A 24,566-nucleotide genomic window follows, 5' to 3' on the forward strand; every position below is an offset into this window, starting at 1 on the left:
GCATGGTAGTCTGGCACCTTGCTGGTGCCTCTCTACAACCCCAGTGAGAGATTTGTCGTGCCCCTCACTTAGGAACACTGCGGCAAAGAACTCGTTGAGGAGTTCAGCCTTGTCCCCTCTGTCCGTCACCAGTTGTTTCTGCCCATTTAGCAGGGGTCCTATTCCTCCCTGGTCCTTCCTTTTACTCCCAGTATATCTAAAAAACAATTTCTTGTTGTCTTTTACTTGGGTTGCCATCCTCAGCTCCATGGCAGCTTTGGCCCGTCTAACTGCCTCCCTACAAGCACGAGCAGAGGAGGTATATTCATCTTTGGTGATCTCTCCCTGTTTCCACTTTTTATGTGCTCCCCTTTTGTCCCTTAGGCTGCCCTGGATTTCTCTGGTCAGCCAGGGAAGCCTCCTGGCCCCTTCCCCCTTTTGCCTTGCTCGGGGATCGTCTTGCTTTGTGCCCGAAGGATCATTTCCTTAAGGCACAGCCACCCTTCTTGGGCTCCCATCACTTCAAAACTCCTACTCTGCAGTACGTCCTTGACTAATCGCCTGAGTTCATTGAAATCAGCTTTCCTAAAGTCTAGCACTTTCACCCTACTATCTAGTCTAGCTACTTTCACATCTACTATAACATATTTTAATTTTATTTAAAAAATAATTTTAATCCTGATTTATGGTTTTTTGAGTGGCAAATATAAAGGCGATTGCATAGTAGCTCAAAATAAAGTCTTACTTGTATATTTTGGGAAGCATGTGGGGGGCGGGTGTGGGAGGGAGTGTGGGGAGGTGGGGTGTGTGGGTAGTTGGGTATGTGTGTAAGGAAGGGGTGCACATGTGTGTTTGGGGGTGCTGCTTACGTGCTAGGTCCCGGGAACCAGCCGGGCATGCAGTGCAGGGGCATGTGCAGCCAAGCTCACCCAGGCAGTTCAGGTGTGATCCACAGCCCCCACCTTCCTAATCTGCAGCTGCCCTCACAGTTCTTTGCATGGGGCCGAGCTCTGCCCACTGCTCCAGGTGAGCAGAGTGGGTGGAAGGTGGCTGGGAGCTGGAACTAGAGCCCGATGCACTGGGACAGGAGCCACCCAGCTGTAGCTCTGCCCCCTTTCCTGGAGAAGTGCAGCAGGGGCAGAAGGAAGAGAAGTTGCTGGAGGTACGGGGAGCTGAGCAGTGCCCAGTGGGCTACAGCTGAACCAATAACAGCCCTGCTGGGAAGCTGTGCACACTGACTAAATCCAGGGCCAGTGGGTGCGGGCAGTAGCAGGTGAGACTCAGTTTAGCTCAGCTCCATGCAGAGTGCCATGGGGGTAGCTGTGGGCTGATTCCAATCAAATGATGGGTGCCCACCTACAGGCTGAATCCAATCAGTTGGCTAACCAGATCTGGCCCATGGGCTATATTTTGCCCACCCTTGGATTAATGCCAGAACCTGTCTGAAACATTAGTTATAAACTGGTATGTTTTGGTAAAATCCATGCTGATTTCTGCAGCAAAAAGCCTCCCAGCAAAAATATAGATCCCTGCCTAAAGTAGCTGACAGTGGACTATCATCAGGCATTTATACACATGCTCCAGGAGTGGGGTGGGGGCACTTTAATTAGAGCGGGTCCAAGAGCTGCTCTAATTAAAGTGCCCAGAGCATCCCCACACTGGAAAATGGCAGTGGAGGTACTTTAATGGCCCCTGCCATTTTTCAGTGTGGGGACGCTAATAAATGAGATGCTGGAGTCTGCTGTAGTGTGGAAATTACCACGCTCCAGCAAACTTGATTAACTGAGTCTGCTCGGATGCACTATAATTACAGCGTGTCAGAGCAGCCTCACTACATGTGTATAGGTGCCTATCTATACTACCATATCATACATGCTGCAAGAAGGCATTCAGAAGCTGCAGAGGGAAGATGATAATTAAGTTAAGGAGTTACTCAGCAAAGCCAGGGGCACCACATGGGTAGAATATTTCCAGTACTTTTAAGCTTCAATTTTATCTAACACAGAGGTCTGAGTTGACCTTGCATCAGACTGCACTGTACAGAGCAGTGTGGATGTGGGGACAGCAGTTGTATGATGAAAAGCTAGGCTGGGAAGGTCAGCTGAGAAAAAAAGCTTCAAGGTATTTATGGGAGATATGGCTGAACAGTACTTTAGGGCTGGCAGAAGAGAGTGGGTGAAAGCTGATGTAAGGTATAATCATATAAATAGGAAAGAACAGAGTTACAGGGGCCTGGGAGGTGAAGGAGAGCAGGTGAAATAAGAGTTGTTGGTAGATGCCAACAAAGAAAGGTGCCTTACACAGCCTGAGCAATGGCCCAGAAAAATGATCTTAGTGCATATACTCTGAAGAGAACAGAGTGGGAAATGTTGGCAGCAAGGATATAATCAAAGCCTAGAGGACAATTTTTGGTGAATGAATATCAGAGTGAGATAGGTTTTTGAGTTGTCTGCACAGGGGCAGGAGCTGGAGATTGCCCTGAGGACCAGAGAAGAGAGGGCAAAAAACAGAGCCCTGTAGAATCCTTCTAGAGAGAGAGTGAAATAAGGAGGATATCCCCTATATCCATCAAGGTAGGGGGATAATGCTACATAGGTTGGGAGCTGGACAGCATGCAAACAAAGCAAATGGTATATAAGTCCATGGAGAGATCATGAAGGGTGAGTCCTGGAACTATCTTCTGTTAATAGATTACCTTTTCATCTTCAGGTGATCTATTAACAGAATATGCAAAGGAGGCAGAGCTGCTCAATTACTACTTTGCCTCAGTCTTCATAAAAATGAGCTTCTAAACACAGCTAACAAAACTAATATAGACAAAAGTAAGGGATATGGATCATTAAAAAGAGCACAACAAATCTTTTGACAAATTCAAATTAAGTTAGCAGGAATTGATGAAATTCATCTTAGTGTTGAGGGAACTGGCTAAAGAAATTTGGAAGCCATTAGCAATAATATTTGTGAAGTCAAGGATGATAGGCACAGTCCCACAGAACTGGAGAAGGGTTAACACAGTACCCATCTTTAAGAAGGGGAAAGAGGAGTACATGGGTAATTATAGACCTGTGAGCCTGACCTCAGTGCCTATAAAGTTATTAGAGAAAATAGTAAAACAAGCAATTTATAAACACCTGGAGGATCACTACTAGTCAATGTCAGGATACAGGGGGTCGTGGGGAAAGGGACTTAATGGTGGGGGTCTACTACAGACCTCCCAACCAAGGGGAAGAGCTGGACTGCGAATTCTTGGGTCAGCTTCTGGAGGCACTTAAGGCAAGGGATGTAGTTGTCATGGGTGATCTAAATTACCCGGACATCTGCTGGGAGGAGCAGTCAGTCAGGTTGGACCGCTCGCGGAGGTTCCTGGCCGAAATACAGGACCTCCACTTAACCCAGGAGGTGCACAGTCCTACCAGGGGGAATGCCCTGCTGGACTTGGTCCTGGCCACAGGCGACAACCTGGTAAGAGGGCTCCAGGTCCTCGACCACCTGGGAGATAGCGATCATCGCTTGCTGGAATTCACCATCCAGCACAGGGTCCCAAGGGCCTGCAGCAAGGCAGCAGCCCTAGACTTTAAGAGGGCCAACTTCAACGAGTTGAGATTAGTGGGAGAGGCGCTGGAGTCCTTGAGAGTAGGGGAACTCAGTGCCCAAGATGAGTGGTCATTCCTTAAGGAGATGATACTCAGAGCCCAACGGGTGACAATCTCAACAAGAAGCAAGGGGGGGAAAAGTGCCCAAAAGCCCCCCTGGCTCACCAAGGACATTCGTGAATGCTTGATTGCCAAAAAGGAGGCATACACCCGGTGGAAGGGAGGGGCTATCACCAAAGAGGAGTATACCTACATCGCTCGGGTCTGTAGGGGGGCTGTTAGAAAAGCTAATGCAGATACAGAGCTAGGGTTAGCATCAAGGATGTAGTCTTTCTGGACTTCAGGAAGGCCTTTGACACTGTCTCCCACCCCATTCTCATCAAAAAACTAGGTGACTGTGGCATTGATGCCTACGCAGTCAGATGGATCGCTAATTGGCTGAAGGGTCGTACTCAGAGGGTGGTGGTGGACGGGTCTTTTTCGACCTGGAGGGAAGTGGGCAGTGGAGTCCCCCACACTGTTCAGTTTCTTTATTCATAGATTCATAGATGTTAGGGTCGGAAGGGACCTCAATAGATCATCGAGTCCGACCCCCTGCGTAGGCAGGAAAGAGTCTTGAAGACCCCCAGGGTAGGGGAGAGCACCACCTCCCTTGGGTTATTAGTGACTTGGACGACGGGGTAAAAAGCAGCCTGTTTAAATTTGCTGATGATACCAAGATTTGGGGTGAGGTGGGCACGCTAGTAGGGAAGGACAGATTACAGCAGAACCTGGACAGGTTACAGGGGTGGGCTAACAAAAATAGGATGGGTTTCAATACTGAAAAGTTCAGGGTGCTGCACTTAGGCAGTGGGAACCAGCAGCACACTTATAAGCTGGGAAACTCCCTTCTTGAGAGCATGGTGGCAGAAAGAGATCATTACCGACTCCAAAATGAACATGGGCCGACAATGCGAGGTCACAGTCAGTAGGGTTAACCGTACCTTGTTGTACATCCACACATGCATCTCAAGCAGGGCCAAGGAGGTGATCCTCCCCCTCTATGTGACACTGATCAGGCTGCAGCTGGAGTACTGTGTTCAGTTCTGGGTGCCACACTTCAGGAGGGATGTGGACAGCATTGAGAGGGTCCAGAGGAGGGCCACCCGCATGATCCGGGGACAGCACGGCAGGCCCTACAAAGAGAGGCTGAGGGGGGACCTGGTGGCCATCTATAAACTCACCAGGGGGGACCAACAAGGTTTGGGAGAGACCCTGTTCCCCCTAGTGCCCCCCAGGGTAACGGCCACAAATTGTTAGAGAGTAGGTTTAGACTAGACATCCGAAGGCACCACTTCACAGTCAGGGCGGCTAGGATCTGGAACCAACTTCCAAGAGAAGTGGTGATGGCTCCTACCCTGGGGGTCCTTAAGAGAAGGCTTGATGTCTACCTGGCTGAGGTCATTTGAGCCCAGTTTTCTCTCCTGCCCAGGGCAGGGGGTTGGACTTGATGATCTACAAGGTCCCTTCCGACCCTACTTCTATGAATCTATGAATCTATGAACATAGGTTTGTTAAGAACAAATCAGGCCAAATCAAAGTGATATCCTGCTTTCAAGAATAACCAGTTTAATAAATTAAGGGAATGTAGTGGACATGATATACTTTGACTTTAGTAAAGCTTTTGTTTCAACCCTGCCTGACATTCCCTGAAGAAATATGGGCTAGACAGAATTACTATCAAGTGAATACATCATTGCTAACTAACTATAAGCAAAGAAACTATCAATGTATGAATTTAAAAACGGAGGTCCAGTGCTGTTTAACATTTTTATTGATGAGTTGAGTGCAAGAATAGAGAGCTTCCTGGTTAAGTCTGTAAAGGATACAAAACCAGGAGTGCTTGCAAACACTGGAAGATAGTAGTAGAATTCAAAGGAATTGTGGATATATTTGAAAAGCTGAGTTATACATAACAAAATGAAATTCATCAAAGACCAAAATTTAGTATGGTGCTAGGCCTAGAAAAGAAAAAACAAATGCACAGAAACCAAATGGAAGATAACTGGCTAGGCAGACGTGTTGCTGAAAACATTCAGAGGGTCATTGTAGATCCGAGACTATTCAACATGAGTCAGCAACGTGGTGAGATTACAAAAAGCAAATGTAATTCACAACTGCATTAATAGGAATATTGTATATAAGATAGAGGGGGTACACCTACATGTGCAATTAATGCAATGTGATAAACAGAGTTTGCTCCGGAGTACACTGCTGCTAGGCACAGCATCCATACGTGCACCTGAGATATCAGCACTTTGAGCCTAGCCAGAGTAGCCCTGGGCTGGCAACAGGCTTGTGGGGTTAGCCCCAGGCTCCAGATGGTGGGGTCGGGTAGAAGAGGGGCTGGCTGGAGCACAGGAGTGCCAAAACTGCAGAGCCATGTGGCTGACCCCCTGAGCCTGCTGCCTGCCCAGAGCTGCTATGCCCCAGCTCAAAGTGTTGTTGTCCCAGTCACCATTCACATGAGTTGCAGCGTAGTAAATTACTCCGCTGTAAGATAGTACTATCTTATGGAGGAGTTAATTAATTTACTGTGCCCTAATACCCATGCACATATATCATAGAATCATAGAAAATAAGGGTTGGGAGAGACCTAGAAAGATCATTGAGTCCAACCCCCCTGCTCTGGGCAGGAATACTGCCGATATCATGTGATCCCAGCAAGGTGTCTGTCCAATCTCCTCTTGAAGACTTCCAAGGTTGGGGACTGAACCACCTTCTTGGGAAGTCTATTCCAGATTCTGGTCACCCTTACCATAAAGAAGTTCTTCCTTCAGATCGCAGCTGTGCCCTAACTCTGGAGCAAGCTGCCCCCATCGCAAGATCCCAGCGGCTCTGGAGCAGCCCCTGCCCTGCTCTGCAGTGTGCCCTGCCAGTGCAGCTGGGGCTGGTCTCCACAGCAACTCCAGCCTTGCGCTTTCACAGCTCAGCTACAGCTGGGGTCTCCATGGAGACCAGCCCCAGTCATGTGCAGGGGTGGCTGGGAAATGGAGTCCGCTGCCAACCAGATCTGGCCTATGGACTGGACTTTGCCTGTCCCTGCATTACATAGAGGGCATATTCTCCCTATAAAACATCTGCTTCATTCTGCTGTTGGAGATAGGATACTGGGCTACATGGATCATTAGTCTGGCTTAATATGGCACTTCTTATGTTTTTATAGTCTCTCACTGCTAAGTTAGGCTTCAGCTGGAGTATTATGGATAGTTCTTGGCTCTGCACTTTAGGAAAGATATAGAGAAACTAGAGGAGACTCAGAGGTCAGCAGCAAAGACGAAACAGGAGTTGAAATGCAAGCCACATAAGCAAATGTTTAGAGAGCTAGGAATGTTTAATTTGGGCAAAAGCAAAATATGTGAGGACAAGATAATAGTTTTCAAATATTTTAAAGGCTGCCATAAGGAAAAGGGAGAACATCTATCTTCCCTCATCACAGAGGGCAGAATATGAAGCAATAGATTTAAACTTCAGCAAAGAAGAATCAGAAGACACCTCACTGTCAGAAGAATAAAACAGTGAAACAGGCTGCTCAGAGGACACTGTTGAATCTTTGTCATTGAAAGTTTTTAAGAAGAGGTGAATAGGCATTTGTCTGGGATGTTTTAGGAAAAGTGAATCCTGCATTTGTGCAGGGGATATTAGATGAATTTGGAGGCCTGTTCTAATATTGATTGTGGGTGTATCTTATGATCCTGAGAGACTTTTTGCTTAGTGGTACTTGTAGTGGAAGCATCACCTGTGCCACTAATTTTCCCCCACACTAAGGCTATAAAGGGTAGCATACCTTTCCTGGATCTCCATTCCTCTCCATTCCCTGGTGGAGCTGAGGTGATTGTCTGGTTTGGGCTTCGCACTCTACACAAAGCCCTCACTTGGCTTCTATTTTAATTGCTGATTTGATTGTTTTAAGATTTCATACTTTATTTTATTTTACTACTACCTCTTATTTCTCTAATTTTCTGTTGGGAGTAAAAGGAAAAAGCTTCAACCCCTAGGTTGGGATTGGTACCCTTGCTGTCCCCTGCCCCCACTTCCACTGTTCTTTGTCTTAGGGTCCATACCTTATCTTCTTTCTTTAACAACTGCCCTTCATTTCTTTCTTTGAGGTATATTATCACCATTTTTCAGGAGCAAGAGTTCCTCTCTCTCTCTATCGTGATGTCATCACCAAAATCCCTGGGTTTCACAAGTGCCTCTCCTTCAATGGGGCAAACCCTGAAGCAGATTCACTTGTGCTGCTGTTTATACTATTTTGGCAAGTCTCACATCATATAGAAATGTTATAGGTCCTTTAAATCTAGAACCAGGAGGGGAAGAGAGATGAAATAGAGTTAGCCAGGGCTGATAAAGAAGAGAAAATGAAGGTAAATCTGTTTTACTATCTAGTGGAGGGGGGAAAGGCCGTGAAGTAAGTGCAACACTGATGCCAAGGAATCTTGACACTCTCAAACAGTTAATAGAAGCATTTAATGCATACTGTGACCCCAGGAAAAATGAGACTGTAGAGAAAGATCAGTTTTTCACCCGAAACCAAGAGGAAGGAATAGAGGCTTATATCACAGCACTGAAAACTCTGGCATCCTCATGTAACTTTGGAGACATAAAAGACTCCCTAATCAGGGATAGGATTGTGTGTGGCACACGGGACTCTGCCCTGAGGGGGAGACTACTAAGAGGTAGATCTAACCCTGGAAAAATGTCACCAAATTGCAAGGGCAGTAGAATTGTCTAAACAAAGGATTAAAATGATATCAACAGCCACATGTACAGAGCACGTTCACAGGCTCAACCTAAAGGACTCTGGAAAGCAGGAACCTGGCAGGCCAACTGCAAACACCAACAATATGATTCAGTGCATGTACTGTGGGAAGCTACATGAAAGGCAGAAGGACAAATGCCCAGCCTATGGAAAAGAGTGCAAAAAATGTGGATGAGAGAATCATTTCAGGGGTCAGTGTCGTAGCCACCCAAATAGAAAGAACACAGTCCACACAGTGATGAAGGATCAGGACACTACAGATGAGGAGGAAGCTTTCAGTGCAAATTTGACGGATTCACAGACTCACAGGATACACAAATTACAGAAGAAAGCAGGCAACAACTCAGACTATTTGCAACAATCATGCTACAGCAAAGACCTATAAGATTCCAGGTGGAGACAGGGTAGTGATCCCAGTAGCTCTGACAGTACATGGAAGCAGCTAAAAAAGCAACAGTCTCAGTAACTATCACAGTATAACAAAGGAGCCAGGTACCTGAGACCACTGTGCAGAGGGGAAAAGGTCTGGGTACAACCAGTAAATCCACATCTGAAAGAACGGCAAAAGGCCACCATTGAGGGTGCAGTGGGAGATGGATCCTATGAAGCTGTCACAGATAGTGGACAGTGACTGAGACGTAACCGGAAGCAGCTGTGGAGTGCTGGCAGAGCAGAAATACAACTGAGCAAAAGATCCCAGGATCAGGACCAAGACAACTTTGACAACTGGTCAGTCATTGGTGAGCCCCAGATAGGGGAGAAAGATGCCATGGACTCCACAAAGGAAAGAGATACACAAGCAGAGACCAGCCCACAAAACAAAGACATGGACAGAACAGAAGCAGGCATAGCACCCAGAAAAATCAAACAAACAAGAAGCAGGAGGCTGGTACAACGACCAGCATACCTGGATGACTATGATCCCTAAAGAGCACAGCAGACCAGCGGTAAAGGCTTGGTCTCCACGGTGGGCTATATGCTAGCAACCTCTGGCCCAACCAAGGGAATAAGTTAGTCATCTGTTTTCAACTGTTGAAAGGAAAGATGTAACAACATGTATGGATCTCAGAGGCAAAACCAGCAGCAGCAGAAAGGAGGAGTCTGAAGGAGGAACAGGAAATGAGAGGGGAGGAAACAAGAAAAACAACAGAGTTAGACAGGCTGGTGGAGAACAGCAGGCCCTGTAACAGCTCTGTAAGAAACTGCTATAATAAAAACTCTGTTTATATTAAGTAGGGAGCTGTTCCTTGATTACCCATACAGGATCACATGAAATGTTTCCCTTGCCCTCCCATTCCCTCCCTCACCCTCTCTACTTATGCTTCTGGATGCAAGGAGACCCATCCACCATCACCATCGTCTTGGCATCTTCTGCCCCACTCCATCCAGGGCTGTGGAGAACCTATAGAAAGAGCCAGGCTTGGCCAGTGGCCGTGGCAGCAGGGGGGGTTCCTCTGTCCCTTCTCCCACTTCTGGGCTGGCAAGGAACATCTAGTGGGACCCAGCTGCACCTAGCTTTCCACACAGCCAAGCTGGAGAGGGGCAGCTGGAGACAGTAAGGATAACAGCAGCAGATACTGCATGCTGCTCCCACAGCAAGGTCCAACAGGGGAGGAGTGCGACTATGCAACTGCACCCCCTCTGGATCTGCCGCTGCCCAAATGTGAAAATGTGTACGTAGACACTTACTCAAATGGAAAAAACAAGGTTGCTTTCCAGTAACTGAGTTCTTTGAGATATATTGTCCAATCACACTTGCATCCTGACTTCCTTATAGTGTAGGAGTATATACAGTATACAAAGTTCCCTCCTGCAGTTGAGAAGGAACTGAGGAGCAGAATGTGCACACTGCCTTTTATAATTTCAGTGTGGGTGTAATGTGATAGCCAGGGCTGAAGCACACACTATAAATACAGTTAAGGCAAAAAGTCTCTGGTTAAAGTGCATGGGCATGAGACCTAGCTGCCAGCAAGAATGTATATATAGACAATACCTCTTGAAGAACATCAGTTCCTGGCAAGTAACTTCATTTTCCTATTCTCTTCCTTGCCGGCCAATCTTTCAAGATACAGTAGAAGTGATTTCCATGGAGGCTGGCACTGGTAGGTGCTGCTTCCACTTAGGTAGTGACTCCAGCTTCCTCTGGCAAAAATGGCCCCTTTTAAGCTGAAATGTGGATGTTTTCCCAACTTTCTGAGGGTCTTTTCTACAGAAATACCTTAGCCTCAAAATGTATCGTGTCACAAAGGTGTAACTTCAGGGAATACCATGAATGGAAATTACAGATCACTAATTAACACTGTTCTGTTGTCAGGTTCTTCACAATGGGAGTGTGTCTCATAACTCTGCTCAGTGTCCAGCACAATAGGAAACCTTTTGGGTGTGTTTGTAATACAAACAATACTGCCACCTACCTCTTTTGGCGGTATTCATTCCAGCAATCCACTATCCCTTTTCCACGGTATATCTCAGCTAACTTCTCCAAAAGTTTCTTGTTTTCTCTTTCAATGCTAGCAATTCTTTTCTGGTCTTCCTGTGCAAGAGATGCCAATTTTGTAATTTCCTGCTTCAGAGCTTTCCTCAAGAGGCATTTTACTGGCTTAGTTTCCTGTCATAGTCCCTTGCCACTGTCCATCATCCCCATGCATATATCTTTCATTACCAGTTATTCTCACCTTCCAAACTCCGCTGTGCCTTCCATCACATCCAAAGCCACTGTCCTGTCCTACATTTTAACACAACTGCCCCCTTCCCTTCACTCCTTCTAACCATCCTTCATCCAAATTATACATGTATTCTAAAGACACTAAGGGGCATGCTGAATCCTTCTACTGTCATCATCTTCATCTTCTCACTCCTTTCAATCCCTTTCTAATTGAATCTTTGAAGCACCAAGCCTATAAGAAACCAAAACTCCCTCGTCTAAAGTATTACTTGGTATACCTGGCACCAGAGATAACCTGAGCAGGGTGCGGGGCCCTGCCCCTGGACGCAAAGAAGTTGGTGGCGTATTTGGCGGTGGGGGTGGCAGGGCAGATGCCAAGTGGCCAGACACAAAGCCAACAGCAGCGCAGAGTTACTGTGTCGCTCCACCTGGCTCCGCGGGGCCCCCCAAAACACAGGGCCTGGGGTGGTCGCCTGATTCGCCCCCCGCTAGGGGCCTGATTCACCCCCCGCTGGCCCTGCCTGGCACTGTGTAAACCATGCTGAATAGACTTAGATTAATACAGGAGAGAACTGAACCAATTCAGAAATGGCTACGTACCTGAATCCTGCTCACTTTAAAGTGATGGTGTATCTGTACTTTAGGGGGTTTGTTATCAACATGAGGTGCTGTAGTAAAAAGCAAAATGGAAATGAAAGTTATGCTATGCTGAGCCTCAAACAGCTGTAGATCCTCCATTGCTTTCCCACAGCCATTTATTGCTCAGATTAATACAAAACCCTTATCATTTCACAAGTCTGCTGGCCTGCAACTTATAGACCTAAGGTTTTAAGAGACACTTATATGGTCTTATGTTAAAAATGAAAATACAAAAAAAGGGCTGTAATCGGGTGTTCTCAGCATCCATATGGGATGGGACAAGAAGTGAAAGTCTTATGCATTTCTGATTCAGTTAGTCTATAAGGTGCACCTCTATTCTGTTATTCAGTTATTCAGCCAGACTATAAAGTGTACCTCTAGCCTGACTTCAGACTAACTTAGCTAATGATGACTCTGCACAAGGGAAATATAGGTTAGCAATAAGGGTGATTCAGCACTGGAAAAGATTACCTAGAGGAATGTACATCACTGAAAGTTTTGAAGTGCAAGTCAGACAAACATTTAGTTGAAATGGTTGGACAGCGATGCTCTTGCCTTGAACAAAGGATTGGACTAGGTGATCCCCTGGGCCTTCCAGCCTATTTTTCTAAGATTCTCTGATGCATATTTCTTTTTTATTTAATGGATAGTTTCTGAGATGCTTCTTGAGAGAGACAAGGTTATAAAGCCCATTAATAATTACATTTGAACTTGATAGGTAAAACATTTAATTTTAGGAACACTTACCAGGTGGTTGTTTGTTCCTTGAGTTGTGATCAGTATCTACCTTTTTCTTCCTGGTAGGACTTTGCCTGTAATTGGCAACAATCACAGGATAAGCTACACTGCCCATCTGTGCCTCTTCTCAGGTGCCGAGTAAGGAGGTTGCATCCTAATGTAAAATAATTTATTTGTACCATGGAAAGTTGCCATAGATACCTTCAGTTATGACATCAGATGCCAGCACATGCCATAGGTAGAAGACTGTAGGCTTCAGAAACCATTTTAGTGAAATTATCCAATCAGGAAGCAACTTTTAATTGTACATAAATATTTCTTAATATTAATATGTAACTCATGCCCAATTGTGCAAAAAGCCTTTTAAATCTGTATATTTAAAAATACTACTTATAATTTCTAATATACAAACAAAATACTTGCATTGTTCTTTTAGTCCAGGCCTCCACATATTTGGAAATACATGTAAACCTTGTTTATTTGACTTGACTTCTCCTCAATACATCTTTCAAGCAGGGACTCAGGCAAAACATAATGCTTCTATAAGTAACCAAGTTGTTTCTCAAACATATGGACATTAATTGAAAGAGAATCAAAGGAAATGAATCAAAGGGAAATGTAATGCATAGATAAAAAACAGTTCTCTTCAAAGAATTTGTTAGCTGTTCAATAATCTTGAAAAAAAAAGTTAATCTTTTAGGTGTCTAACCATGGACTTTGAAGGCTTACCCTGACTCTGACTTTTAAAAAATTTTGTTCTGTATTTCTATTACTGATGCTAAAACAACTGAGTGTTCGTAGGAAGAAAATATGCAACAAGAAATCTAAAACCACCACTTTGAAGTCTGTGACTTAAAAGTGATCTAGAAGCACAAAGCACTTTGTCAGTCCATTTCATTCTGCTGGGTGTGGTGCAATCTATAAACAGAGAGACATAGTTAGCCATATTAGTCTGAAGTCAAGCATAACCAGTAAGACTTCAGAGCATAACCAGTAAGACTTCAGAGCACCCATGTGAGCAAAGTAAATAGCATCCTGATTTTACAGATACCAATCTGTGGGAAACCAAGTAAGTGACAGACACATGGTAGGATGGCAGCAAAGCACAAAATTGAGCACAACTCTCCTCAATTCTATCCTCCTTTTCTTGGGTATGAATAATGGAAACAGGTCATTGCACAGGGTTTATGCCTGTCATCAGAACTGAACACATACAACAAAGAGTACATCTTGGAACTGAGCCAGGGTTGCTAAAGCTGAACTGTCAGCCTCATTTGGGAAAACAGACACAGGAATTATACTACACTGTGCACTTTGGTTATGATATTACACTGTCTGTAGCTCCTCTCTCCTTTCCATGCCTCTCTGCTGGCAGACTGAGATGGTTTCATAAGAAGGAAATAAAAATGTCTTGGAGCAGACCTGAAACCAATTTGCTTGGTGATTAAACAAAAATCACCACACAGAATATTTACTACAAAGCCAAGAATTAATCTGCTCAAGGGATGGACTGTCTGAAATACGAAGTCTACAACTTTTGATTTTAAAACATTTTAAAGAAGCTATTGCTTCTTGCTGATAAAGACCAGGAACCAAAATTAGGTCCGATACAGGAATATTGTTAGAATTATGGTAATTGCTCTTTGGCGCTACTTTTAATGAATCAGACTCAGTTTTTTGTAAAGGGGCATTTATATGTTCTACTCCCAGCCCCTCTTTGCTGTTTCAAAGAAAATACTCCCTGCCAGTGGCAGAAGAGTACTATAGTTCTATGTACCTGCACATTTATTACATGCACACTCTCTTCCTGAATCTTGTTTCTTCCACCAGTATGACAAGGACAACTACGTTTCACCTGCTCCCAAACTTCCCCAGTTCGTAGACTTATCACTGATCTCAGTTTGCTGGTATCTGCACTCCCTGTTTTGATTATATGCAAGAAGATGGCAGGGGAAGGTTTGGGCATAGGAGAAAGGTCTGTAACTGGAAGGCATGGGTAGGGGAAGCTGTCCAGGGTCCAAAGTTTGTTCTGCGGGAATGTGCAATGGGACTGGTTATGGGTAGGTCTGGGTCTGTGATGGATATGATGCCTCTGGGCCAGTGGAAGGAAGACTTGTGGCCTACAGCAAAACAGGGCAGAGCTCAGATGCTCTCCATCTGCTGGCTGAGGGCATCTGTAAGAGAATTGCCATGTGTTTCTCTCTGCATGGAGATTCTGCATTAGTATCAAGTGTAATCTGCCCCACCATGCCAACTGCCTCACTGGTAGGCTCAGTATTCTGTCATTCCTGAAACATCACAGCATTCCTGGCCTGGAAAATACCACTCTTGGCCAGGTCAGCAGTCAATTCTTCTATCCATGGTAATGTTCCATGCATGCCCACTATAGCTGTCTTCTGTCAGAATGCTACCAGGCATGAAAGCATTTTCTCCTTGCTCTTCTTTCCCCTTCTCCTCAGTCTTGCTATTCTTTGAGCAGTATTCTCAGCTTGTGTCTTTAATGGCTGTAATGGCTACACCTTTCAGCTCTACTTTCCTATAGTCCTATGATCCTAAGTGCTACTTCTTACACATACACAGTCTATAGCCTGTAACAGAGGACCCCTGGGTCCTCTAGCATCCTCCAGTGTTCTGCTTTCCACCCCACCTCACATGGGGAGGAGTAAGCAGAGCACCATAGCAGTGAGTGCTCTCTTATGAGCTCTATCTCCACTTTCCTGAAGTGCCCCCTTCCAGAAACAAGAGGCTCAAGGCCCCATGCTGCCCGAATTGGGGTAGAGCAGAGTCAAAGGCCCCAGGAGACCAGGGGCTGCAAAGCTTCACTGATGGCCTGTTCTGTTCCCCCTGCCATACCCCTGGCTAGAGATTTTGAGGTACTTCAGCTAGGGGGTGCAGCAGGGCTGGATGTCTGTCCATGGCTGAAATGCTATACCTCTGAAGATAAGCAGCACTGCTAGAGAGGCTGGGAGGGTTTGACTGTTCCTCCGTGTGGGTCAGAACCCATTGCATGTGATAGTTAATCCCAGCTGTGGGCTGGGTATGGGCAGGAAATACCAAGACTCAACTGTCTCATTGCCTGGAATGAAAGAGGGGAATCATTGATGTTAGCTCCTTACATGGAAAGACAAAATAGTTTCTTAATGGCTTAGAAGGTGCTTCCAGAACGTTCCTTGATGTTCCTCCTAAAAGGACATGCCACAGAAGTTATGGGCCTCCCATTTGTGCCTTTAACTAGGGGTGTGAGAAATGGGCCCTATTCGATTTGGATTTGGATTCAGCCTGAATCAGGAACAGTGATTCAATTAGTTGATTCAGAACACTGTCCCCGATTCGATTCAGCCAAATCTGAATCTGAAGATTTGAGACTGATTCAGAGAATCAGCGATTCAGACACAGACACAGCTTTAAAAGTTTTTCAACATACTTTTATGCAGCAGGCACTGCTCATGATTGCTGCGATGCTGGGTTGCATAGAGTGTCCCACAGGAGTGTGGGGTGGGGCTCTCCATGTGCTCAGCAGCGCACCCAGAAATGGACCAAAAGTACTTCCAGGGTCCACTTCCGGGTCCACTGGGGAGTGCGCCGAGGGGGCCCCTGCATTCTCGCCCGCCAGCTCGGCGATCGGCCACAGGGGGACCCTGGGTGCCCCCCCCCCAGACCCAGAAGGCACCAGTTGCTAAACTGGGGAGACACGGGAAGGCCCTACCACGTGCTCCCCGGCAGACTTGGAAGTGGACCGGAAGTGCTTGGGTCTGCTGCCAAGCACACTGGGGAGCCCCCTGCGCTTCTGTGGGACGCTCCATCTGCCCCAGCATCGCAGCATTCATGAGCCACTGCTACCTAGAGGTATGTAGAAAAAACATTTAAAGCTGTGTCTATGTCTGAATTGCTGAATCTTTCTGAATCTCTCCAAATCGATTTGGAGGGTTCCGATTTGATTTGGAGAGATTAAAGGGTCCTCTGATTCGATTTGGATTTGGAGATTTTGCCACCAAACCGCCAAATCGACTAAGGGGCCAAAGCTTCACACAGCCCTACCTGTGCCACAATCCTCTGACACTCGGCTTGGTTCCAATGGCTCTTCCTCCACTGGGTGCTCTCCTCCCCCTAAATGGAGAGAAGATCCATGGCCTTCACTTTCAGCTGCAATCACATGTGAGTGTACTAATTGGGAGGGATGCTAATCGCACAGTTAACCTGCAACCCACAATCAGAACCCCTTCTCCCCAAGGGAGTATAGTAGGTTTGCTAGCACTGAGGTGTTCTAATGACTCCACCTTCAGGTCCTTTTAGGCCCCACTCCCACCCTATTTTAGAACCAGTACAAAGGACCCATTTCCAAGGCATTGCCCTACCAGATACCAGTAACCTGGCATAAACACTTCTGGGTCTAGCTATGACCCAGGCCTTGCTCAAACCTAGCCTCTAGGTGTCTCTAAGCCACGGGTTGGTTGGCAATGTGTTCCAGCAGGGGACCAGAATGACTCAGATCAAGACTGAGGTATGTAGGAGCAAGGAGCAAGCTGTGGTCCTACACAAGGAGAGCTCCCCCTTTGCCAAAGCCTAGGCACCCAACTGCATCATGACACAGGAAGACATCCTCCTCTGCCAGGAGCCTGATGGGTATGGTGCAAAGAGAACACCCCGCTGCTCTATGTTGTGAAGCTATGGCTCTGGGGGTCAGATCCAGACCACAGGCCATAAGTTACTGATCCCTGCTCTAAGCCTTTTGGTCAATAAAGAAGTTAGTGATGCTGTTATAATGCAGGTGCCCTGGTAATCATCAGCGGGGTAGAATCTCTATCCCTGGAAATTTTCAAAAGCAGGTTAAGACAGACACTTGTCTGGGATGGCTTAATCAAGGATGATTCTGTCTTGAGCAGGGGATGGAATTAGATGACGTCATAAGGTCCCTTCCAGCCCTTTTACTATGATTTGTCCCTCACTTTTTAGAGTACTTTAAAGTTGGGGTACTACAAATATTACCTCTCTCCATTCCCTTCAATGTCCTTGTCTTCACATCTTTCCATTTAACAGCAGCTGTGGTCCTTTATGCTTCTCAGGAGATGAAAGTGGTCACTCTCTTCTATTTGCTTCCTGGTGTGAGCTGGAACAGAGATGTTTGACAGATGGATTTAAGCACCACAGACAGCATGGAGTCCGTGGGTTTTCATCTGAAGCTGAGCTAAAAAGATCCATTAAGATGACATTTCCTAAAGTCCACCAGTCCAATGAAAACCAGCCATATGGGGCTTCCTGCACAGACTGCTGAGTTATAGTATTTATTGCTGCCACTGGGACTTCTGCTCCTCTTTATGTTTTGCCGTGTTCAGAGCAACCAGCCAAGTTCTTTCCTTTGCCCATGCAAATAGTTAGTAATTCCGAAGGCACTATAATTGGGGTCAGTTTGGTCCAGTACGCCCAAGAGTTATGCACAAAACAGTGTTCATAACCTAAATGCTAACTGCAAGACAAGAAAATCAGTGTAATGGGAAATAATAAAGTAAGCAGCAGTCAATCAATTGAAACCCACTAAATGGTTATAAGAAATGGGGAAAGATTACCTTTTGCAATTTAAAAAAATTCTCCTGCAGCTTGCTCTCTGATATACAGCTTAAGGCAGTGGTGGTGATATAGCTAAACTGGTCCTAGGAATATGTAAGAAGCAGGATTTTTGAGGGGAGGCAATATCTTTTATGGGCACAACTATATAGGTGGGAGAATGTACGGAGAAGCATACATTTTAGCTGCTTTAAAAAGGGGAGGGGGAGATGCTGTTAAGGAAAGCAATCAGCTGCTACAGTACAATTGTGTTTGCATAATACTGTAGAGATACAAATTAGATCACTTGCCCTAACTTCAGCCCTGAATGGAAAAGGGTTCAAGTTGAAGTCGTTTTGCTGCATGAGTACAGCAACAACACTATGAGGCTAGGCTAAAAAAGAACTAAGGCAAGGTGATTGGGACAATCACCCTGGTGCTGACCTGGTGGAGGGAGGGAGTGGGACAAAATTATTGCTGCTGCAGTTGCACAACTGTCCTGGTGGTAGCACAGCAGCAGCCAGAATTCATGGCTGCCCCCATGTGTTCCAGGTGCCCAGCTATGTAGTTACACCTCCACATGTGTATCACTACAGACTTCCGTAGATATAACAGAAGCGCCCTTAGACTCATCTGTGTTGTTCCATTTGCTAAGAGGCAAGGATTTTTGTATGTGATATCTATATCATCAGTCCATTTTGGATGATATCTACAACATCACTCCATTCTATAAGACTTTTCAAGGGGGTTCATGCTTCTAGGCTCTCATTAGACTGCAACTTCCCTCATCTGTACCATGATTTCAGCTCCCTGTCATAGAGTGTATTCTACACATAGGTATGTGTTCACCAAAACTGAAAGCTGACAAATGGAAACTTATAAGGATCCTTGGAATTAGACAAAAATAATTCCATTGTGAGGGCAGTGAGAATCTGGGCTTTGGGGCTAGGCTAAAAAGCATCTTAGTTCAAAACCATATATAGAGAAATGTCATCTATAACCAACAGCACCAATAACTTCAGCAGAACACAAGTTACACCTGGAAGGCACTGATGCCAATTTGGGGATGCATATTGTGGGTCTGACTTTCATGAACACTAAACACCCTCAGCTCCAATGACAATAGGTGCACAATGTTTCTGAGAACCAAACTGTATGAAAATGCCTATAGACCCAAGGGTATAAACAAGCCTGCATTAGCTATAAATGGATATATAGTGCACTACTGTCTTCAACCTCCATAGCTGTAGCAATCCAGGCTTGGGGGAAAGCTGCTTTCTGTTCATTCATGTTCAGTTGCAACAACATAACTATCTTATTTTTCTACCTTTATTGGCAAAGAACCACATCCTTGTGAAGAGCATTGAGTGTTTCCTAGTAAAACAAGTCTCTCTCTTCTGTCTGCCTTCAACCAGGCTTCAAGGAAAGAACAAACCTAAAATGCACTTGCTACACCTGCCATAGATTGGAATCTCCAGGGAAACTAACTGAGAGCATAATTTATAAAACTTTCCAGACACATCAAAATATTACTGCAAATCCATAAGTGACATCATTAGTAATTACTAGTGACAAAAGAAAGGGATCTTGCCAACTTCAGATATCTGGGTTATTTTGACTGCACTAGGACTACGCTGTTTTCTGACGTATTGCTTTATTTTGAGTTTAGAGTAAAATAATCTGAAGAATTTATAGAGAGACTTGTCCCCTGATGTGATCACTCTGAAAACTGACATATTATTGTTCTAACACCCAATGACTCAAAGTGAGCTTAATGCTAAAAGGAACTGAACCCCTGGGGTTGTAATATTTAAGCCCAACCAGACAGCTGGGACCTCATGACTGTTACTACCCTTGAATTAAAGAGCTGACAGAACAGTTCCAGGGCATTTTAAAATAGAAAGGTATGCTTTAAAGGGGGCAGTGAAGCATGCATATATGTGTATTAGAGAGAAAAAATGGCTTCTTCCTAACTCCTTTAAGAGGAGACTTTTCATTACTGGTAATTCCACAGCTGTGCTTACTTGTTGCTAATTGAAGCTGCAGGTGCTGTTGTGGAAGGAAGGTACATTCTGTACAGCACATTATTCAATCCTCATAATCCCTTGACAATAGGGATCAATTTTTCAACTGATGCTTTTGCACAAAATGAGATCTACCATAAATTATTTGTGCTCCAAACACCAAACTTTTCAGGAAGCAGGCTGAGATGGTTTCATAAAGACATTAAAATGTCTTAGAGCAGATCTGAAACCAATTTGTATGGTGATTAAACAAAAATCACCAAACAGAATATTCACTACAAAGCCAAGAATTCATCTGCTCAAGGGATAGACTGCCTGAAATATGAAGTCTGCAACTTTTTAATTTAAAACATTTTAAAGAAACCAGTGCTTCCTGGCTAAAGACCAAGAGCCAACATTAGGTCCCATACAGGAATACTGTTAGAGTTATGGTAATTGCTCTTCGGCGCTATTTTTAATGAATGACACTCAGTTTTTTTGGAAAGGGGCATTTATATCTACTTAATTATAATGATTTGGCAGCTTTGCTCATCATATTCCTCCTACTTATACTTTGTACCTAAAATGAAACCTTGAGCTCCTCAGTAATAACTGGGAGTCAGTGATGTAAACCATTCTTGTCCTGCTGTATCCCACAGAAGAAAAGCTGAAGAAATGTCAAATGTCAAAGAACAATTTAGACAATGTGGCATAAGGAGAAAACAGTGCCTTAAATACAGAAGTCTTAAAAAAGGATATGCAAAGCAGGAAAGAGAAAAGTCAGAGTAGTTAACAGCCGGTGTGTCTACAAATGAAATTAATGTGATGCAATATGCTCTGGAGCAATTTGATCCAAAGTAAACTACTCCCAGGCGTAGCATCTACACATGCACCTAGGACAGCAGCAACTTTTAGCCAGAGCAGAGCAGGCCTGGGCTGGCAAGGGGCTTAGGGCATCAGCCCCAGGCTCTGGGTGGTAGCATTGGGCAGTGGAGGGGCTGGCTAGGGCATGAGAGTCCTGAAGTGCTGAGTCATGTGGCTTGGCAGCAGGCAGAAGTCTGGCCCCGGGCTGGCTGGGTGCAATTTAAGCCAGTGATCAGCATCTACACATGCATTTAATCATAGTAAATTACACCACCATAAGACTATCTTACAGCAGAGTTAATTAGTTTACTGTGGCCTAATACCGCTCCACATGTAGACAGTGACACTTTACTGTGCAGCTACTTAGTCTACTCCATGGTAAACCACACATGTAGATGCACCCACCAGGTATTAAGGCAGGCAATAGGAGGAAAACAGAGTAGATGGGAGGAGGACTGTAATGGAAGGGTAAATAAAGCAAAAGATACTGCAAGTGTCTGATCAACTGTAAAAGGTTAAAACAAGTACATGGTATTCAGGTCAGGAAGGCAATTTAGAAATAAATAAGGGATTAATATTTCAAGCCAAACAACAGGTTTTAAACAATAAGTAGAGCTGAAAGTCAAAGGGTGAAGAAATAGATTTGGGAGCAAGAAACGGCAAGGCAGGAAAGCAGACAATGGGTCTGATTTTCCTCCCATTGGCTTATCCAGTATTCAGAGAATACAACATAAGTCTACATGTGCTATTAATTTGCATTAAATAAAATATTGTGCAGTAAGCCTTCCCCAGAAGCATGTCTACACATGAACCCTGTTGGGAGCAGATTTGCTCCCAAGGGAAGCAGCCCAGTAAAAGGCTGCTTCTGCCCAGCTCTGTTCCCCTGCAGCAGCCAGGGGGAGCTACAGTGTGTGTGCGCTAGCCCTGGGGTTGGCAAGGGGGACAGGGTAGGTCCCAATGTGCATGAAGCCAGGAGAGCTCTGCTGGCTGTACCAGCAGCTGGCCCCTGGCCCCAGGCACATTGGGAGGGGGCTTCTTTCAGTGTCAATTCTGAAACAGTCCTTTTATTAAAATATATGTTTGGGTCACAATGGACGTGTCTACATGTGCACTGTAATGCAGAGTAGCCTATTTTACCGTGCATTAGTGTCACAGCAAAAACTGTGCTAATACGCTAATGCGCAGTAAAATTAGGCTGCTGCACATTAAGTGTCACTAAGCAAGCATGTGCTTTCACTACTGTGCATCAGGGCAGCCTAATGCACATTTAGTAGAGATAGTACATTTAATGCCCAGTAGCAAAAGCGCACTAATGAACGTGTAAACGCATCCGATATGTAGACGTGCTGAACAAGCACACTATTGCACAATTTTGCTACTTTTCAAAAATATTTAAGCATAAGTTCAACAACATATTTGCTTTAAAAGACTATACAGTTCTTATTAAACAGATCATAATGATATTGTTGAGTTTCCACACTCATTAGAATACAACAGAACCCTCCTGCTTCACTTTGGTGCAACTAGCACAAAGACATGGCTCTGGACATCATCCCCAGTTTTAATAAAAATGAAAATCTGCTAGCAATTGATGCAACCTTAGACCAGAATCCAAATAGTTTCAGGTTCCTTGATTCAGGTATTTCCCACATACCTTTCACCATCTGCCCCAAGAAGGTAATTAAAACTGACCTTTTTTCTTTTCCTTTTTTTTTTTTTTTTTTTTTTTTAAGGTCAGTGGGGAGTTTCATAGATGCTGAAAAGTGATGCAGGTTTGTGCGCCTTGATGCTCTACACAGTGAATGAAAAATATTAACCACTTCCAAAGGGCAATCCAAAAAAAAAGCAGCCAGAGATGCTTAGAGGTAGCCAATGAACACCACAAAACCTCAGGGCGTGTAGTGATCTTCCACTCTTCTCAAGAGCTCAGACGCCTGATTCAAGCTATTCCTTAGGCATCTCTTGACATTCAAAATTCATAGACCAACTTCTGAAGTTCAGCAGTTCAGAATGCCTGGTCTCAGTAGCCCAGTGGGCTGAACATTAGGACCTGCACAAATAGTTCCCAAATCAATATCAATACTTACAAGATGAGTCAGTCTGCCTGCTTATGGTTTGAGGGACTGTGGTGGAATTTAGGGTTCTGTCGAGGCACCTTTGACAGCAATACCTTGTTAGTGCTCTGCTGCCTTCTCTTGTCCCAAGAGGTTGGTGTTCAGACTCTTTTGGCAGGTGCAACAGAGACGGTCCAGTCTCCATTTTAGCCTTTACTGCTCTGAATCCCTAAAAGGGTGGGAGGACTCACGATGGTGCAGGCTAGACTGCCGGCAGACCCCCTTGACCACTGAGAGATTTCTCAAGAAGCAGGGATTTCTGGGATGAGGCAGTCTCTCATTGGACCAACTTACCCGTTTAGAGAGGTGCTCGAGCTTTGGGGTGCAAAGTGTGTTCCTTCAGGCCTGGCAAAGAAGCTGCTACAGCTTAAGCCAGTGATTTGTGAACTTTTTTTTAGACTTGAGGCACCCTTTAGAAAGTGCCAGCTTAGTTGTTTTTTTTCCCCCTTTTGTGTTTTGCCAACAAAAAAATAATACAATTCTTCTGTGGTGAGGAACTTTGGAAGACCACAACGGGGCCGCATGTTTGTAACACTACAGCTTCCCGTGCAAAATCCTTCGTCAGCTTCGTCCTGGGAATGACACATGCGCTCCCGATGAGGCTGAAGTTGGTTCCTGGTGTGGTGGGAGAAATCTCCCTAAGGTTTGTTGTCTAGCTGTAATTTGATTGACAGACAACGCGGGTAAAGAAAGACAGCTGTTTATTTGCTTGAGCAAAGACCATAAAGCCAGCAAAAGGCAAAATGGCCCCCCCCTAAGGGTGAGGTGATCTTTTATACTTATTACAACAAGGCAAGACTTTATGGTTAACAAAAAAAGCAATACTTGGGCAGTGCTTTTCAAATCTTTGTAACAGCATATTTTTATTAAGCTGAACTAGCACTTTTAAAAGCTAAAAGTTAAGTAACAGTAACATTATAATATGTTAGCAAAACCTTATACAGTAGTAGATACTTCTCAAGGACACAACCAGTGCACCCAGAACAATGGTTTTCCTGTCTTATCTTACTTCTTGCTGTAGCTGATTTTTCAGCACACACACACAGATCCACTTTTTAACTTAGAAAATGCTTAATACAGTTAAAATGATTATTTGACACAAGCAAAGGCTTAGCTATCAATCTGCCTTGTGGTCAGCTGTATCGCTAGGCCACAGGTCATGCCTAGTATTCAGCTGTAAAGCTAATACTTCTTAATAATCTAAGTTATTGTAAACCTAACAGTATGCTTATCAGAAAACTATTCTATTTCAGGGTAATAACAAACCTGCGCACTATACTGGGAATAAGGAACCGGGAATAAGGCATAGGCAACTGGGAATAAGGAACCAACTTCAGTTTCATGCACTCCTGGCAGTACGGACTTGTAGTAGAGGCGATCTCTTTTATTAGACCAACAAGACTTTTGCAAAAAAAATTATGTGGTTTTTTTTTTTGTGCAAAATCTTGTTGGTCTAATAAAAAGAGATCATCTCTACTACAAGTCCTGACTGCCTTTCCCTCTAGGGCAAGGCGGCTACAGCCTGGACGCCCTCCTGGCAGTACGACTATTGCGCGGCACCTCTGAAAGCATCCCGGGGCACCGCTGCGCCCGGCCGAGAGCGCCTCGCGGAGCAACCTCCCTCGGTTG

At 44.8% G+C, this 24,566-nt stretch overlaps 1 protein-coding gene across 1 annotated transcript in view; it reads right to left on the reverse strand.

Annotated features, from left to right (window-relative positions):
• The window catches only part of CFAP97D1 (CFAP97 domain containing 1), a 29,641-nt gene extending 12,206 nt beyond the window's left edge, over positions 1–17,435 (reverse strand). The window contains exons 1-4 of the mRNA XM_025200735.1: positions 17,402–17,435; positions 12,425–12,569; positions 11,639–11,706; positions 10,788–10,906 (exon numbers count right to left, since the gene is read on the reverse strand). Of these exons, the coding sequence (XP_025056520.1) occupies positions 10,788–10,906; positions 11,639–11,706; positions 12,425–12,530 (293 nt within the window). The 5' untranslated portion in view covers positions 12,531–12,569; positions 17,402–17,435. The remainder of the gene's footprint in view (positions 1–10,787; positions 10,907–11,638; positions 11,707–12,424; positions 12,570–17,401) is intronic.
• Positions 17,436–24,566: the final 7,131 nt, after the last annotated feature.

The sequence above is a fragment of the Alligator sinensis genome, unplaced genomic scaffold (assembly GCF_000455745.1).
Source record: "Alligator sinensis unplaced genomic scaffold, ASM45574v1 scaffold161_1, whole genome shotgun sequence".
NCBI lineage: Eukaryota > Metazoa > Chordata > Crocodylia > Alligatoridae > Alligator > Alligator sinensis.